This window comes from Simochromis diagramma, unplaced genomic scaffold (genome assembly GCF_900408965.1).
Source record: "Simochromis diagramma unplaced genomic scaffold, fSimDia1.1 OVJJ01000596.1, whole genome shotgun sequence".
NCBI lineage: Eukaryota > Metazoa > Chordata > Actinopteri > Cichliformes > Cichlidae > Simochromis > Simochromis diagramma.
The window spans coordinates 7,048,273-7,067,400 of NW_024387245.1; the positions used below are offsets into that span (position 1 = coordinate 7,048,273).

Here is a 19,128-nt window from a genome sequence, read left to right on the forward strand (position 1 = left end):
CATCTGAATTCTCCAGACCCGGCAGCCTTTGCCTCCTTACTTTCTTCTTATTGTAAATATTTAATACCCATTATTTGTCATTATCTGTTCATCTGCCTGTAAATATTTGGGGGAAAAAGTCCACAAAACTATGTGAGCCACCTACACATTACACATAACAGCCACAGGAGCTTTTTATGATATCCCATTCTAAATGGAGTTCCCCACCATTGCAGCTATGAAAACCATTCCCATTCTTCTGGGAATTCTTTTTGCAAGATTTTCACCCAGAAGAACATTTGTGAGGCCAGACACTGATGTTGGATAAGAGGGCTTGGATTGCAGTCTCCGTTCTACTTTCTCCCAAAGGTGTTCAGTGGGGTTGAAGTCAAAGATCTATGTGGACAAGTCAAATTCTTTCATATCTAATTTATCAAACCAGGCCTTTATGGAGCTTATTTTGTGCACTGAAGCATAGTCATACCTTAGTCATTCCATGGCTAAGCAGCTGCGTGCTACTCTTACACTCCAAGAAGTAGCATACAGCTTTTATACTGATGTTAATCCAAGAGGAGATTGGAAATTGTGCAGTTATTGAGTCCATAGAGCGATGGTAGCATTTACACTTGTAGCAATGAGACTGAATTCAGGTGTTTGTTTGTTTTTAAAGATTAAGAGGTGCAATTAAGCAGCTTTCATGCAGGTTACATCCCCACATCTAACTTCTACTTTAGTAACCTGGCAAGGAGCCTGCGTCTGTATGGTGTATCACAGCTATTATCACTAACAGAAACTGAGGTCAAGAAAATCATGACACAAGCTGTGAGCTGCATCTGCAGTATGCCCTCCTACATCCACTCATGCAGCTCACTATGGAACCACGAAAGACATCATACTGTATCTATTTTCCATTAACACTTTATAATACAGACTAAAGGCATAATTCCCCAATGATTAAATGGCGTTTCAGTGTATTTTATTTGAAATTGCAATTAAAATGTATTTACCTACAAATACTTAAATGTATGTACACTAGAAAAAGGGAGTAATAACTAATGTTTTTATTAGTAACAAACAATTATATTGTACAGTACATTGTGAAGTACATTTAATTATGGGGAAATTGTGTCTTTAATCAGTTGGTAGTAAAATACATTAAAATTAAACTTAACTACAGGGGAGTCACGCCCTTATTCACCAGCTGTATTAAAAAGTGTTACCATTTTTCCCTCTCCTGTAGTCTCGAGGAACTGTGAATAAACTATGATGTGTATCTGTAACAGTATCTGCTCCAAAGATGTTAATAGTGCACTGAGTACAAATAGACAAGCCAGTATTGCATCTGTTTGATGTTTTTATTCACCAACTAAACAGGTGAACTTTCAGTTAGATAAAAACTTTAAAAATACATAGAAAGTTTTTTAAAAAGTGGTGAAAAAGATCTACGTTGCAATGGAAAAATAATCTTTTTAGTTCATGATGTAAAATACTACTAGTACCCCCAACTATTAAACTTTTCATGATTGTGCATCAAGGTAAAAAGTAAACACAGCCCTTCCAGAATTTCAGCTGGTGCAGCTCCAGCTCCCGGTCCATCCTCTCAGGAATGTGCAGAGAGGTCCACCAGACGGAAAGCCTCCATGAACTCATTAATATCGATGCTTCCGTCCTTGTTAAAATCGATGCTCTGGGCCAGGTTTGCAATGACATCATCACTGATCTCTGTCTTGAGATGAGAGCTCAGGAGTTTCCAGGTTTGGCGAAATTCCTCGTAAGAGATCAAACCTTTAGGAGGGAGAGGAAAATTCACAAACTTGTGCTATATTGTGTTGGTGACCTTGGAGCTGATCTCAGAAGGTCTTTCACCCATTCACAGAAATAACAGAGCATATAAAAAAAAAAAAACAGTCAAGCTGAGTAGTAGGACACGGGTCCAACACTGCTTATAAACACTAAAACTGAGAGTTTGGTTGTTAACTAACCTGAGTGATCTGTGTCTATGATCCGAAAGATAGTTTCCAGGTTGGAGTGGTTTTTGTACATCGTCTCCAGTAGGCTGGTATCTGATATCTGTCAGGACAAGATGCATGTTTTGTATTTTGGGGTGCCATACATTTTTCATGGTTTTACAGCTCTGAGCAGAAGGGAAGTAAGTTAAGAACAAATGAGTCACCTCTAGTTTGGGCTCAGTGATGGAGAGCTCCTTCATCCACTCCTGGTAGTCCACCATACCATTCTTGGTGCTGCTTACAAGCTGCGGGCGCAGCACTCTCCAAGGCAAACCCAGCTTCAGCACGCTCTCTGTGGCACTTGCCCAGTGACTTGGAGAGATTATCCCTACGAAAAAGATGGGAAGAATGACGAGTCCTCACACTCTCATATGCTGCCGTTATGATGTGTTTTATGTTCTGAAAATTCTGAATGCTATTTAGTGTAAAGCAGTTACAGCTAACCTGTGTTGTTAGGATCAAACTCTCGGAAGGCACTGATGAGATCTGACTTGTGTACGAACAGCTGTCGCCTCAGAGCTTGTAGAGCTGATCTCTCCGTCCAGCCAACACTGCCGAAAAGCCAAGAAGGAAAAGAAAATCCTCAGGGATTTCATATTTATTAAAACAATGTGTACAGCCATCTTCAGCAAAGGTTTTCACTTGATTTTCCACTTTTCTTCCAACTCAAAAGAACTTTTTGTCAGAAAATCTCATGAAAAACTCTTTGAATTGTTAATGTTAAAATAATGCTTGACTATTTCTCTGTGCTCCTTTACCTTTGTCTCAGTGTGAGCTCTCTGCAAGTCCTGCTGGCCTGATACTGAACAAAGTGAGGGACCAGATCAGCTCCCATTCTTATATAGGCTCCTCTATTGCTGCCCACCTCGTAGTAATTTGAAGCCGAAAAAATTGTTAGTACCTGGATACAAGAGAAGAGATGATGGGAAAAATAAAGGTTTCTTCTGTCACTCAGAAACCTGTGCTTTATGTGCTCACCCTGCGGTTGTGGCAGAACTCATAGCCATCCTGTTTGCATTCATGGGAGCGGATGAGGAGCTGCAGGTTGTGTCTTCCGAGAACCTCCTCCGTGACATCTGGGCCCCAGTAGCAGCCTCCCCCTCTCACTTCATTGGGAATGCAGCCATTTTGGGGCATAGGATCACTCCACAACAGGTCTACCATCTGGACAGAGGGTATCAATGAACTGTATGAGCACTCTGAAGAATTGGTCTATGTTGGACGATCCTCACTACCACTTACTTGTTCCCACTCATGCTCGTAGGTCTCTGTTCCTTCTTCACACTCTGGGTCTGAGTCAGAGTCTGGCTTCTTCCTTTCTCCATACGACTGGTCAAACCCAGCCAACCTACGTCTTTTCTTCAGCTCGTCATCCACGGACCAGTTCATGTGCTGATGGCTGGTGTGGAGGTTATGCAGTGAACGTCGTGGGGGGCCTTGAGATGGGGTTGAGCTGTGGTGAGTCAGAGATCGCACCCGAGGTCGAAAGTCCACTGGAACGCCGGCGTCTCCGTTCCTTCTGTTCGTTGTCTGGCTGTTGCTGCCGTTCACTGCTAGCTTAGTCATCTTTGGAGGTCTGAGGGTTGACGCATACTGTGCATGTAGAAAAAACAAAACACAGATGAAGTATGCAGACATTTCTGTTTTCTTAGAACAAAATTCAACTTAAAACACAACGAACTGAACGTGAAAGGTCTTTCTTACTTTGTGTCTGTCCACTCTGGCTATTACGTTCAGGTCTGTTGTGTCAGAGATCCCTCCATGCGCAATCAGCACCTTGTGATCAATCACAGTAGCCAGAGGTAGCCAGCTGAAGATCTTTTGGAGAAGCTTAAGGATCTTCTTGCCGTGCACCTGCAGATCAAGTCATCTTTATCATACCTTGTATATAGTCACGGTCATTATTATCATAATCCATCCTCTTCTGCAGGGCTATCACAAACATACATATAGACAAATATTCACTCCTAAGGTCAATTTTTTTCTGGCAGTAACTTTTTTTTTTACAGATGTAAAAACAGTAAAATTCAATGCATGTTTAAAAAAAATACTTGAAAATTCCTTCTTTTTAATATTGTACATTCTAATGTATTTTTATGCATTTAGTTTTTTATATATTATTTGTTTATTTGTTTACTGTTTGGGTGTCAAACTGAATGCTAATATTAAAGTAAGTTTAAGCCTTACCCTATATTTTCCCAAAACTTCTTTAGTAAAGCCATATCTGGGAAAACACACAATGAATGACAAAATTAGTAAACACATCACATGTTGGATCGATATAAAAATGATTTCTTTAAGCTAGACTATGACTGCATTCTGACTGAAGATGTAAAACAAAACAACAGAAAGAAAAAATGAGAGCGAGATTGAGAGAAGGAAGTGTTCTGAAGACTGGCTTACCTTAGGTTAACAATGTGGTCCTCATGGTTCCCTCTGTTTAAATGAACATCATTGGGGTAGACTAGCAGGAACCCAAACAGGATGAGCAGAATCTCCAAGGAGTTTTTGCCACGATCCACAAAGTCCCCATTGAACACATACGGTTTCTCAGTAGATGGCAAACCATTCTGGACAGTTTTAAGAGGAAAGTTTGATCAAATTGAACATCTATGAGTGGCAAACCTGTTTGAAATGGGTGGATTGTGTAGCCTAGCCTACTTTATAGAATATCAATAGCAGATCTTCTAGCTGCCCATGGAGGTCTCCTGGAAAAGAAAACAGAAAACCTGTTTATTTCATCATATGACTGCTGTGACTGCAGTAGACTGAAACTGACAAAAATAATCAAATAAATCATGTGGTAATGATCATATCAACAAAAACAATACAAACTATAAATATGAGGTTTAATTATTTATAAAGCGTTACATAAATCAATATATCTGTAGGTGTTTGCCACCATAATAATTTATCCATCAAATAATTTCACAATTTGTCTTACTTTCCCATTTTATTTTATTTTATTACACATTTTCTTATATTTCTTCCCAGGACATATTTATTTGTTTAATTTGTCGCAGAAAGTCACGTCACATTTATTTTTTGTTTCATTGTGCAAAAAAAGACAATAACAACAAAGCAAATAAGTAAGTAATTAATTAAATAAAAAATAAAATAACATGGAAAAATAAATGGAACTGAAAAGTAAAGCTACAAACCAATAATAATAAATAATACTTAGTATGTATTATTCTTGATTTTGACGGTTTCAGTCCTCCATAGATGGGTGCATGCTCAAATAGTAGGAAATAAAAAAGGCACAGTTTGGGGATCAAATCTAGGAAAGGCCTGTTGTGTACCACATATTGTAATCTCCTTGGTGTGACAGGAGGAAAGATGACTGATGTTTGGAAGAATTCTTAGAAGTCTCCAAGTCTCCCCAAGAATCTGCAGAACATATCGTGCATGGAGCTGCTACTGGGGGAAAGAAATCATGTATGAATAATCTGAGTGTGGAAGAATAAGACAAAAAAAGACTATATCTGCCTCCACTGTGCCTACTGTGCCGCTGTACCTACTTGCTTGTGCTTAAAAGCCTCGACAAGCTTTGACACTCCGCAGAACGTCATGGGGAAGGTCAAGTGGGGCCCCGTGTAGCTGTCTGGTACATCTATGCTCTTGTAGCAAAAATATCTTTCCCATTCTGCATCACGGCAGATTTCGTTCTCACGAAAGATGTGAGAAATTAGATTTCCTTCATTAGAGACAGAGGAGAAAAGAAACGGACGTGGATCAGTGCAGTGAGGAAAAGCTACTTTCGTGCTTCTCAGCAGGGAGCAGGCTGGGTGAGCTCGGATTAGCTCACTGCCTGTAATCTAATGAAACCTATAATACCGCGAATGAAACTGTGTGTGATAAGAGTCACTGTCTTACTTTCACTGCTGGCTGGGGTGAAGTGGTCCATCAAGAAGCCAAAAAAACTGTACAGCTGCAGGAAGTGAAAAAAGTAACCATAAAAATGACAGTTTGTGAAATCATACAACTAGTCCGGTAAAACTGCTTAAGCAGAGTGGACACCGGACCCCTTGTCAGTGCAGGTATCATAGTTAGCTGATACTGATGTCATGTTTTCAGATGTCTGTTATTCATATATCAAAGTATAGGACGCATTAAAATTATGACCTATGGCTAAAAGAAAAGTGAAAATAAAAATAGCATGGCAGACAATCAGTGTCTGTATTAAATTCAATAGTAGAAAGCGATGTGATGACCTGTCTTATAGTTAAAGCAAACATGTCAGCTTCATAGTGATGCTATCCAAAACGGGCAATACATCCACTAGCTGTGCAGGTATTCCAGTCTCTACCAGAAAATTGCATGACCAACATTATAAAACACCGGAAGATGGCTAAAAATTACTTTCATAATGCATATATGACACAGACTTACATTAATTGCGTGAGCTCACCTTGATCTGATCTTGCTGTCCTGCATATTCAATAGACTGGAAGATGTTCCACGTGCACCTGCGTCTGATCTCCAGCCGGGCAACATACTGCCGATACCAGCGCTGAATCAACAGAGCCGCTCTGATTGCTGAAGATTTGGAGAGAAACAACAAAGCACTCATCTTCCATTACCAGTACTTTTACACTCTTAGTCAGATCCAGGTTGAAACACTTACCAGTGGCAGCTTTACCGCGTGCATAAAAGTGGGGTTACATTTACAAAAGTTAAACTTACTGAGAATTTTTCCAGAGAATAGTTTGAACTATACACTATGAAAGGTACAGCTGATGAAGTAAATAAACTTACCTGGGACTGAGAGGCTCACTAAAATGGGAGAAGACACTGAGTTGTAGTTTTACAATTTCAAAAAAGCATTTCTTTAAAGAAGAAAAAAACTGGAAAGTAGCTGCACCTCTGTCACATTTCTTCTGCTGTACGTCTGATTTTCTCAGGCCACAGCCCATGACCTCTTTGCCGTTGTCACTGTCAGAAACAGAAGACAAAGATACTTTCACGCAGAAGTCTGAAATTTCTGAGCTTGTGTTTTGCAACCCGGGAATAGTGCAATAATAGATCTCTAGATACAAAATAACATGCTATACTTATTTTTACAGTTTAACTGACACTTGATTTATGAAATGTTCCCAATAAATCCAAAATAGCAAGTAACGTAAATGTAAATAACTTGGAAAAACAAATTATTCCTTAAAATGACTGAATTCATGATGTTAACCATTAACAGAATAAGAACCTTGGCATTTAATATTAATATAAAACTGAAGAATACACAGCAAAATCCAAACAAAAGCCCACACTGAACATTAATAACTTACCTGGCCACGTCCCCTTCCGTTCATTACCTCCTCTCTTACACCTTATAAAAAGTAAAAGGAAAAAAGTATAGGTTATAACTTTATGACTATTTTGTTTCCTTTGTGTAGCAGCATGGGAAACCGCACGTCCTCTCTCCACAGCTACAGCACCCCAGCCATCACAACAACACACCAGCAAGTGTCTCAGACAGGCTCCTGCGATTGCTTAAACAAAACAAGATGCAAGTGGATTAGGATTAAACCTTACTACAGCTGGCATCTGCGCTGAATAAACAGATGACAGCTCTAATAAAGGGCAGCAAGTGTTTTGAAAGGAGGCTTAGCTGCAGTAAATACAGATTTATTCATGAATGAAGTTACAAGTACAGCACAGCATGTACTCTAATTTGATCTCTTTCTGTTCCTTCAGTAAGTTTTTGCTCACACCTCAGTGTTTCCAGGCCTCTCATCCTGAAGGAAAACGTTTTTTAATTTTTAGTTTGGTAACACTATTAATGTCTCTCAGGTGCTTCATAGTATGACTGGCAGCAAGACTATTGGATTGCATAACATTGTTGCACCTTTATTAAGTGCCACCTGCAATGCATTTCACATGTTGTTGCGTTTCGATACAGTTCACTGTACTAATATTTGTCTTTATTAAAATGCTACCACTGAAGTTTCCCCGTCTTGCTGTGTTAAATGCTGCCACACCTCCCGTGCCCTGTTAAGCACCAATGAAAATTGTTCATCGAACTCAGCTTGTTTTCAGCGTCCTCAAGAAAGTCGTCTGTGATGTCTGCTTCTAAACGTTTGTCCGTGTATAAAGTCTCTGTGTGATCCCAGCCAGCAGCACCTGTTGGTGCTGTGACTTTCTACGACGAGGAAGTGGTGGGAGACGTCTACTACTCAAGGACTCTCATTCATACATAGCTGCAAGCTGTCTAAAGCTGGAGAATCCCACAGTGACACACACACGCCCACCATCAGTGCGCTGGACTTATTACTCACACTTTGGGGAAATGGTTGACTAAATGGTTGAAGGCTAAAACAAGGGCAACTACAGAGGACACTAGTCCGCGAACACACGGAAAAATCCATTACTGAGAGATGTTACAAAGAAGAACAAAAAGGGGGTGACACACCAGGCACGAGACTGGATGCGCCGCCATGTGGCAATACACTGCATTACAACAGCAACTGTTACAACACCCACACACGGAGCAACAAGCACACAAAAGAGAGAAAGCAAAGGGGGAGAGAGAGAAATGGCAGAGACCCACAGGAGGACTGGAGCTCCATGACTATTCACCACCCTAAAACCAAAAATGGCTATGTCCATCTTTTATATACAGTCTTCTACACCCCAAAAAACTGCGCGTGTGTCGTGTAAAATCACTTTTCTCTGTCTTTTGGCTTCCTTCTCATTAATTCGCTTCTTGATGTCTCAAAAGTGTCCTGTGACCATTTGATGAGTCTGATCTCCATGCCAGATACCACTGGATTAAAATCATTCAAGTAAGCTGAATGTAAAAACTAGCATACAAAAATGCTTTTCATGTATTTTCAGTCTGAAGTTGTTCATAATACAGATTTTCTTTAAAAAAAAAAAAAAAAAAGCACTACATCAGACTTCATCTGCACAGAAAGTACTTGTTTGCACATGTTTATATTTAATTACTGGTTTAGGGTTTCCAAAGGGTTGGATGACATTAACAGATTTATATAGAATAGCATTACATAACTATGTTTTGTGTGTGTGCATGCATGTGTGTTTGTGTGTGTGTGTGTGTTTTTGCATGTGGTAACAATATACAAATTAAAGCATTCCAGCCCTGAGAGGCTGATTCATGGAAAATTTAAGACCTGAGGTTAAGATCTTTGCAGTGTTGTTGAGACCCATACAGCATCTTACGCAAGACTATTTTCCATATGTGAATTATGTGGGTTTAAAAGGCTCTAAAATATTATTGTAATAATATGAAGCAGTTACATTCTGACAGAAGTATTTGTACTTTTACATAAGCATAGTAGACCTACAATATGTTCATAATTAAACCTTTTCAAAAAATAAGTGTTTAAATAAATTATGTTCACAGACTTCTACCTTTGGTAACATTGTGTCAATTTGCCCCAACAAATTAAAATACTATATTCTGTAAGCTTATCACATTATTTTGATCACAATATGACTTTCTATTTTGAAATTAAATTTAAGAAAAAAATAGTACAAGATACTGAAGAATAGAGAAGGGGTATCTTTCTGGTAGTACAACCCTGAGTGAATGTATAATATTTTCCAAAACTGTGAACTGAGGTAAAAACACATATTTCTTTTCCATATAATACATAGATATTTACATGCATACATACATGTAAATATATTGAACAGACAGTCATTTAACTTTGTGCAGGTCTTTATCTAAGGTGAAAGACAGACTTGTTATATCACCTCCAAAGGAAAGTATTGCAAGCAACAGCTTGCAGCATGAATTCCTTTGGCAGCGTGGAAGAATTCTTGTTTGGTATCCGCAGGCTGCAGATAAGAGAACCAATTTGGCCTCATGAGAAAGTTTGGCTCCTGCAAATTTAGTTGTTAGTTGAGGAATCTGAAGAGACGGAGGTCAGCTAAGGACGCAGAACTTGTAGCTGCCATTCCATACAAGTCTGTGGCCTCACATGACCCACAGAACTGTGAAAGTTTTTTTTTTTTTTTTTCAGATATTAACATCACCTGCAGCAATCATTGTTGCTTTGTATTACATTTCTTCCCTCAGGATCCTGTCCTTGAAAAACAGCTGCAGAGAAATAATATCGTTTTTTTGTTTATCTGGGGAGATTTCCACCTTTCATGTGATGCCCGAAAATGTGAGGTGTGATACAAACTGATAATCACCCATATGCAGAAATAAATGCTAGTTTGTTGCAGTTTGTTGAAACCAACTGTATTTTTCCCATGATTATAAACTGGGGTCTGTCGATGGTTCATCCGTTGCCGCCTTTCACTGTTCAAACCCAAATGTGTAGTGCAAAAAAACCCAAAACACATATATGATATAAATGGTTTATTCAAAGAGTTTTAGTCAGGTTTTGAACCTCATCACAGTACAGAAACAGGGTCCGGAAAGGTTACAAGTGATCTTATGGCCTCGGGCATTACTTATTTCTGGTACTGTCCTACTAGACTTCAGTGCAGCAGTTGATACTGATGACCACACTATTTTATTACAGACATTAGAGCATGCCTTGGGAATTAAAGTTACTGCAGAGTAGTGGTTTGAATCATATCTATCAAATAGACTCCCGTTTGTTTATGTAAATGAGGCATCTTCTTCACACACAAATGTTAGTTATGGAGTTCCAGATAAACACACACAACAGTTAAACTGCAGGAATGTCTTAAAGACATAAAGATTGGGATGACATCTGTTTTTAGTTTCTAAATTCAAATGAAAGGTTATTGTACCCACCCCTGAAATTCTTAGAAAAATGACATCCAACCAGAGACTTACTCTGGATGTCATTATCTTGGCCTCCAATCACACTGTGAATAATCATGGAGTAATTTTTGACCAGGATGTCGTTCAGTGAACATATTGAACAAACATGTAGGACTGCTTTCTTGCATTTGTGCAATATCTCTAAAATTGGAAAGATCCTGAATGGTGCTTAAAAATGACTTCATGCATTTATTACTTTTATTATCTGCTTTTGTAATATATTATTTTCAGGCTGTCCTCAAAACTCCCTGAAAAGCCATCATTTGATCCAAAATGATGCAGTAACTGCATTATTGTACTGGAAATAGAGAGCATATTTCTCCCATATTGGCTTCTCTTCATCGGCTCCCTGTTAAATTCAGAATTCAATTTAAAATGCTTCTCCTCACATACAAGGTCTTAAATCATCAGCCCCCATCTTATCTGAATAATAATGATCATACACGTCACCCTAAAGGAGCACTTCACTCAGACTGCAGGCTTACCTGTGTTTCCTAGGATATTTAAAAGCAGATTGGGAAGCAGAGCCTTTAGCTTTCAAGCTTTGGGACTAGTTCTCAGTTTGTATTCGGAAGACAGACACCTCTACTTTTATAATTAGGCTTAAACCTTTCCTTTTTTATAAATGTAGAGCTGGAGTTGGGGTGATCCTGAATCCTCCCTGAGTGATGCTGCAATAGCCTAGCCTGCTGGGGGCTTCCCATCATGCACTGAGTGTTTCTTCTTTACTCACCCTTTTCACTAACTTGGTGCTTACGCACCATTCTGCATTTAATGAGTAGTCACTATTTATCTCTGACTCTCTTCCACATACTTTTGTCCTGTCTGTCTTCCCTCACCCCGACTGGTTGCTGTTACCCCTCTATGAGTCTGGTTCTTACAGAGATTTCTTCCTGTTAAAAGGGAGGTTTTCCTACCCACTGTTTCCAAGTGCTTGCTCAAAGCGGATCATTTGATTGTTGGGGGTTTCTCACTATTATTGTAGGTTCTTTACCTTACAATATAAAATGCCTTTTGAATGAATTGTGATAAAACTTTATAGGGGTGCAGACTGGGGCCTGATTAACTATTAATTAAAATCTGACTTACAGCCATCCCGATCTTCAAGGTTAAAAATTTACTAAAGCTTTATAACCTAATATATTGTGTAGAAAGTATTAAAATTTAAAAGATCATGTCACATTTTAAAAGTTATATTAATGGAATATATAAAGCTATTTAAAACTGTTTCCTACTTCAATTTGTTTGTACTGACAACATATAGGAAATGATATATGGATATTCCAAGTATGACGCCACTTTGGACCTCTGATCTCTTCTTCAAGGTCAAAAAATGTCAAACTTTCATAAAATTGTGCTTAAAATTCTGCTGCCTTTGTTTTTTTTGCAACATTCAGGATATGACATCACATTATAGTTTGCATCTAAATATCATGATGCCTGATCTCAAATTTTACTTTTTTAATTTTACTTACTTTCTTTCAAGTTGACTGCAAAGTGCATTAAGACTTTAATGAAAGTATTGTACAGAGAAAGATAAATAACTGCCTAGTTAGTTAGAAATATAGTAGTTTTTATATAATAAGCTCAAGTTATTCTTTTCCAGTTTTTTAAAAATCAGTGCCTATTATTCATTACCTATTGTGATATAATGTTTGTATAATCAAATGAAACATCTGTCACGCAACCCTTACAGGAGTTTCAGTGCACTGCAAACTGCTTAAAGTATGTTTTAACAAACAAAGAAAACTAAGTAATTATATAAATGCAATACTGCCCTCACAGTGAGCTGCCTTGGTGAAGGACAGTCTCAGAGTGCCTCTTGTTAAATTAGGTATTTCACTGATAAGGTCATTTAGTCAGGATGTTTAATGGACTGCATTACATCGAGACGTGTTCATAATTTTCCTTCACCTATGGAAATAGCAAAAATACATAAGTAATAATAATAGAAACACCAACTTTAAATATAAATTCAAACTTTTTGTCAAAGTGTTGTGCCCAGGCAGGCATACTATAACATGAGTACGTGTTTTTTACAACATATGTGTACCTCTTGTTCCTAAGTTGTTTTTTTTGCCTGCATTTGTGACCGCTCTTTCTCCACCCATTAATCTTCGTTCATTTATTCTTTCACACAGAACAGGGGAAAAGTCTACAGTGTTAACTATCTCAAGGCCACGTTGGGGTATGAGCAGATAAAAACCGTGGTTCCCAGACCCTGACAAACAATACCCAGCGCAGCATCCCAGTTTTGTCGCTCCTATCTCCTCCTCCGACCAGACGTTCGAAACCAACCGCAGCCTTTGTCTGCAGCCAGTCTTACGTGTTCATCCACCATGGCCTTTGCATTCATTGTCATGACAATGCTTTTGGGCTCTTCCATGATGATGGCATTTGTCTTGGATCCATCCAGGAAAGAACCTGAAGCTGCTGTCTTAGGTCACAGGTCAGTATCAATACCAAATCAGAACCTCTGCAATAACCACACCACAATTTTGCGTGCCTATGTAGTTTTTGTTAGTACAGCCATCTATTTGTATGATGTTTTAATTATGTTTTGGGAATGTTTCAAGGAAATCTTTCTCTATTGTTCAGAAATCAGAGTGAGCTGTGTGCTGATGCACGTGCGGTGAGGTCACATGGGTTAAATAGTAAATTCAGTGTGTGATTCAGGGTCATGTTGCCCAAATGGTTTTCAGGGAGAGCTGCACAGAGACATAACAGACTGTTCTGTTCAAGCTGCAGTAATGAAATCAATCACACTTGTCTCACTTCAGCCAAACATCTGCAAACCACTAGTCCACGAGGGTATCTGAGGGTATCTAGAAACCAACTACTTTTCTTTTAATGCTGTAAAAACAACAAAGATTACTTTCTTTTATTTTTTTTCCCAACACAACATTGTACGTGATGTTCAGGTGCCAAGGTGAGTCATGGCAGTCCATCAAAAAGAACCTCCTTGGGGTTCTGAACTTGCAGACTGAGCCGCAGCTACCTGCCGGTGCACTGGACAGCGTCAGAGAGCAGTGGAACCGAACCTTCAGCATCATTTCTCACACAGCCAAGCATACTGCAAGTATGTGAAATCAAAAGATACACAGAAAAATGTACCACCCTCAACCTAGCTCTTAGTGGCAGTCAACTCTAAAGTCTTACAGTGCCTCTGTATCTCCTTCCAGCCCCAGCAGTCCCAGGCTACTCTGCATCAGCTGATAATCAAAACAGAGCGAGCCTGAACTGTTGCTCCATTGCCTCAGAGATCTTTATGAAAGGTGTGTAACAACACATTGTTATTTATGTGTAACAATAATACTGGTATGCAGCATTTTTCAGTACAGTAATCAAGTGTTTAATTTCCCAGATCTGGGCTGGGACAGCTGGGTGATCCAGCCCTTGAGTCTTACCTATGTTCAATGCGCAACCTGCAACTCTGCCATGACCACTGTGCAATGCCCATCATCCCAAGTAAATATCCAGGATGCCAACACACAGGTATAGTTAACAAAGACATTATTACAAGAGAATAATTCACTGATTTATATGTTTTTGACTCACATTTACATCTATAGATATTTATATGTTGTGCTTTAGTCCCCCAAAAAACAAAACATGGCATAGGAAATTCTCAGAGGTGTGTGGGAACAGCACAATGCTTAGATTTATGATGTACTTTGTTATTTTCTACTATGCTGCCTAAGAACAGCACGTATCTTACCTTGGTGTGCTCTGGAGGCGAAACAGCTGCATGTAGATAAGCACGTGTACTTCTTCTTCCTGCCAACATAAATGAACTTGACCAAAAACAAGCCAAGGCATTCCACAAAGTTCATCGACCAGAAAAAGCGTGACAGCAGGAGAGTATTGTGGAAACAAAACAGTAAATAAAAATCAAAACTAGAAGCTGAAGTGTTTGTTATTTTGTTTAAATCATTTCTATTTAAACAAAATAAAAATGTAAATCATTTCTTGACACCTTTCTTTATTTGGTGTGGAGCAGAGCAAGTCCTGCACACTCTAAATGTTTATGGGGGTTTTTTTTCACTGAAATATGACAACAATACAATTTTTAAAATGCTTAAGCGTCAGCTCTATAATCATGAAAATATGCACCGTGTCTGATTCCTGCTCTCTTTATCTTTTCCCAGGACCAGGTGCCATGCTGTCAGCCCATCTCCCATGAAGTGGTGCCCATTGTCTATATGGATGAATCCAGCACCATTGTCATTTCCTCCATGCAGCTGACCCGCAGCTGTGGCTGTGGGCTGGGCAACTCTGAGGATCCTGGCAAGGAGTAGGCTGTCTTGAGTGTGTGGTATGAACCGCTTGGCTTTTATACACACATCAAAAGAACAAAAAATCATATCCACAATTCTGTTCTCATACAAACGCTGCTTTTGTAGGTCGTCTTTCCCTTTTAAAATAGAAAGTGCATTCAGCACTGGCTCCTGAAACCAAAGCAAGTCTGGGCTTTCCATTAAAACAGGAGTTTTGGAAAGCTGGACAATTATTGTTCAACTGATTTAACAGTAATTACACAATCTTTATGTCTTTGTCTGTAACCGTTGAACCAAAGAAAGCTCCAGCCAACACATGTATGGTAAATCCTCACAGTCTGTCTTTAAATAAATCTCATGTGGACAGGCTACTATTAATAGCTGTTAACTATTACTGAGAAGAAATGTTCCCTGAAGAAATGTAAGACTTGAGCCAGACCCTCTCACAAGAGGATCAGGCTCTACTCTTAAAGCAGATCGTCTCTGATATGTAATCTTCACAGATTATGTTTCATGCTCACAAGATAAATTTAGCAATCTATTAATTTCTCTGGGACATGGGCATGACTTTCCATTGGTTATACTCTATATTTTCATGTTTCAACTGAGGAAAAAGAAAAACAATGTTGGCCCGCAAACCCAAAAACTGCAACTTTAAAAGTTCATAATTAAACTATTTACTGGTGATATGACTGACATGCTTTAACAGAGGAGAACAAACAATCTTCTGTTCACATTTAATTTTGATTCTGATTTGTCATATGTATATAAATTCTGCCAATTGCAACAGTTAGATATTCAAAATTCAGATTCTTATTTTTGAGATTGGCTGCTTCAGTTTTATGTTTTTGTGGCGTAATTTACATTACATTATCTGACTGCTTTTATATACATTTACACTGAAGAATTCTTGTTTTTTTGTTTGTTTGTTTTCAAATGTATGCTTTTTTAATTAAGACTAGTGACAGCTCTTGGTTGTAATTTTATTTTGTTGTATACTCTGGCTTATTTTACAAAATTACCACCATGTTTTAAGTAATGTTTCACAAGTGTACTACTGCTTACAGTGCTATACAATAAAGCAATTTAACATATTTAGATAAACCTTTTTTTTTTTACTGTGCTCAAGACATTGTTTTCCCATCTTAATCACTTGTACCATTCAATAAATTCTTGCTTATTCCAATAAAAGATTATAAATGATTGAAATCAGCTAATTTTTTTAATACTTCTCAGTTGCTATTGTGTAAGTATAATTCACAAATTAAACAAAATGCTTCAGAATAAAACACAAGAAATAGAAGTATAACATATCACAACAATGCATTGTAACAGTCACAATTGTGTGGTGTCTCTTTAAGACCACCTAGGTTAATGTTTAGTGATGTCACAAGTATGCGCCACTGCCCCCTGTAGAGTGTGTGAGAAGCGTGCTGGCACATGAACACATGGACTCAGGTGGACCTCATATCTTTACCTCCTTAACTCAAAGTAACGTTACGAGTTGTATGAACACTGCTTGCTTCATGATAAGACAGCAGCCGTTCAACAGGGCCTTGTAAGGTTAGTAAAGAGTGTGTTTATTAAAGGACAAGCACTGTGGAATTCCCAGTACCAGTGTTGTCGTGGGCTGAGTGGTCCTCTCAACCACTGAATACAACCCATGTTACAGTATTCTTTATGTTATTCTCTGAACTGACATTTTTAAATAAAACTTTCCTTATACCAGCCCCTCGTGGCTTACTGCCAGCCACAGACTTGCTGTTAATTCAAGTGGGAGGGAAAAAGTAGATGATGAGGAAAAGTTGGCACAGTACTGTATAAAACTAGGTGTTGGTGTGAGGGAGAGCAACATGTTGCGTACTTCTGAGGAGCCTCTAATGTTTTTTTAGCTGCTGTACATGTAATCCTTTCCTGGCTGCAGTGAAATCCTTACATATAGTTCCAAGTTTAAAGTCTGTGAAGTTTCAGGTCTAGCTCAACATTGGCAGCTGCCTCGGTTTTTGATTAATGCTGGACAGAATGCCAGGACATATCGGCATATGGTTGTCTTTTGGCATACTGTGGCCACTTCTGCTGGCTGTCGGCGCAATTGAATGTTCAGAAAAAGAAACACTGATCAACCCGCTTCCCAGGAGGGTGATACAACCAAGTGACTGTTTAATGGAGTGTACTGGGATGACATACATCAAAAAATTGCAGCTTCAGGACAATCATAATATTCGGCTGTCAGACTCAACTGAAGGTAAGGAGACACAACATGACACCATCAACTCTGGGTTGGAGGTGTGCGGGGTGTTTGTTGCAAAATCAAATCTCAGGCTGTGTTCTGAAAATAATTCCTGAGAGACATCATCGCTAATTAAAGGGGTTCTGCTGCATCTATCTCCACCTGACTGACCTGTTTTATATTGCGCATGTGTATAGGCCTTCACAAACTAGTTTACTTTCCTAGGAGACCTCGGGGAATACTGTTGGCCTACTGACCTCAAGTGCAACATTGGTGAGAGCTTTTTGCATGCCTACGCGGTATTGCCTGTGGATATATCTGCTGTGGGACATGAGCAACTGGAGGTCAAAGCCACTGCTCCAGCTGCCACTACACTACACGCACATAACAGCCCTACAACAATCGCAGAGAGCTGCGGCCTTCGTTACGACGTCACACAGCATTTCAGCACACAGAACGCTGGGACATCGCTCTGCATCCAGGTTTCTACCCAGGAAGATGCTCTGGGGGACACGGTTCTTAAATGTCCTCCATATCTGGTCACCTTCTGGCAAAGAAGTCCAAATCAGCGCCAACAACAAAGTGCTGGATAAAATATCAGAGGTAGAGGTATCCAGATCTTTTAAGTAAAACCACCAATTAGGATATTAAATAATATGAAAGGTCCTGCATTTTTAGACATTTTAATGGAAGTATTAGATGCAAATGTACAGAATGAATTAAAAAAAAGAACCGCCCCTTTGTCAGAAAGGAGATGGAGCTCTCTCTATAACTTATGGTGATTTTCTTTAAAAATTGGCATCGTTTGCTTTTCATTAATTTAAAGCTGCCACATACCCACAGGGGTTAGTATAAAATTGTCACACAGCTTGTTTTTTTTTTATCTAGTTAATTTGATCATACCTGGAAGCTGGAAGTGTTACATTCTTATTGCTTATATAAACGGTTTAGACATTTTACTTTATTTGTTCTTTTCATACTTTATGTTAAAAGCTTACTTTCTAAGGTATCTAGTAAGTAAACCTTTCAGACTCATAGAATAGAATAAAATGTTCACTATTTCCTTGTGAGCTGTTTTGAAGCAACAAGTAACAAGTGTGTTTGGAAGTGGTTGTAATTTATACTTAAGTCGCCAACAGCAATAAGGAAAATCTATTGTGGGTCTCCAAGGTCCAATAATGAAATAGGGTATCAGAGATGCTAGTAATGGATGGTTATGCTTGGATTGTAATTTAGGGGTAAGGCTGGGGCAGAAAAGATTAATAACTGTAATTTCTTTATATTCTTAAGCAAGTTTAGATTTATTCTCTAGTGCTCTCGGTGTGCTTTTAAATCCCTTACCTGAGTGAACAGAAAATGAGAGTGAGGTCCACAAGTTCACTAAACTTGGAAAGCCATGTGAGTGATAGTAACGATATTATTTACTATTCTGACAAAATGCATTTAATGCACTTGCTATGATCAGTGAAGCTGTATACTACATTCTTTCAGAAATATGTGTTAAGATGATGATCAAGCATATGAGCATGATGACGTGGGTATTATGAACATTATATGGCACATATACTTGTATTATCCACAATAATATTCTTTTGATATATATTTGGTTTATGTGACTTCAGTTGTAAGGGTGTTTCGTGGCACTTTGGCTAAAAGGAGCAGATGGGGAATGATTTTAGATGTGTCAAGCACTCTGAAACTTTCAGGGCAAACTTGTTGCTCTGCTGACTTACTGAAAGGCAAAAAGCTATGTAAATGTTCTCTCTAAATGAAGAATGCAATGATGTTAATGTTGTGTTATAAGGGTTGATAGTTTAATATTAAACCATTTCATTTTCCTTTCACTCTCACATCTTTATTGAGTTTAAC

General features: G+C 38.7%; 2 protein-coding genes across 3 annotated transcripts; one reads left to right on the plus strand and one right to left on the minus strand.

Annotated features, from left to right (window-relative positions):
- Window positions 1-1,320: 1,320 nt before the first annotated feature.
- Window positions 1,321-7,638, minus strand: LOC120747522 (serine/threonine-protein phosphatase with EF-hands 2-like). 2 transcript variants are annotated; one of them, XM_040053470.1, is made up of 19 exons: window positions 7,274-7,638; window positions 6,853-6,923; window positions 6,747-6,764; window positions 6,616-6,624; window positions 6,400-6,527; window positions 5,865-5,919; window positions 5,510-5,685; window positions 5,291-5,405; window positions 4,650-4,696; window positions 4,392-4,558; window positions 4,176-4,212; window positions 3,693-3,842; window positions 3,231-3,581; window positions 2,967-3,152; window positions 2,747-2,889; window positions 2,433-2,539; window positions 2,153-2,316; window positions 1,962-2,049; window positions 1,321-1,764 (listed from the first exon to the last, which is right to left on the minus strand). In XM_040053470.1, exons 2-19 carry the CDS (start codon window positions 6,902-6,904, stop codon window positions 1,580-1,582), a joined length of 2,178 nt encoding a protein of 725 aa, XP_039909404.1. In that variant the 5' UTR covers window positions 6,905-6,923; window positions 7,274-7,638; the 3' UTR covers window positions 1,321-1,579. The 2 variants fall into 2 exon arrangements, with proteins under 2 accessions (XP_039909404.1, XP_039909406.1); XM_040053472.1 differs by lacking the exon at window positions 6,616-6,624.
- A 5,263-nt stretch (window positions 7,639-12,901) lies between these two features.
- On the plus strand, window positions 12,902-16,123 carry gsdf (gonadal somatic cell derived factor). The gene is made up of 5 exons (XM_039999981.1): window positions 12,902-13,201; window positions 13,674-13,831; window positions 13,935-14,027; window positions 14,117-14,247; window positions 14,901-16,123. Exons 1-5 carry the CDS (start codon window positions 13,092-13,094, stop codon window positions 15,048-15,050), a joined length of 642 nt encoding a protein of 213 aa, XP_039855915.1. The 5' UTR covers window positions 12,902-13,091; the 3' UTR covers window positions 15,051-16,123.
- Window positions 16,124-19,128: the final 3,005 nt, after the last annotated feature.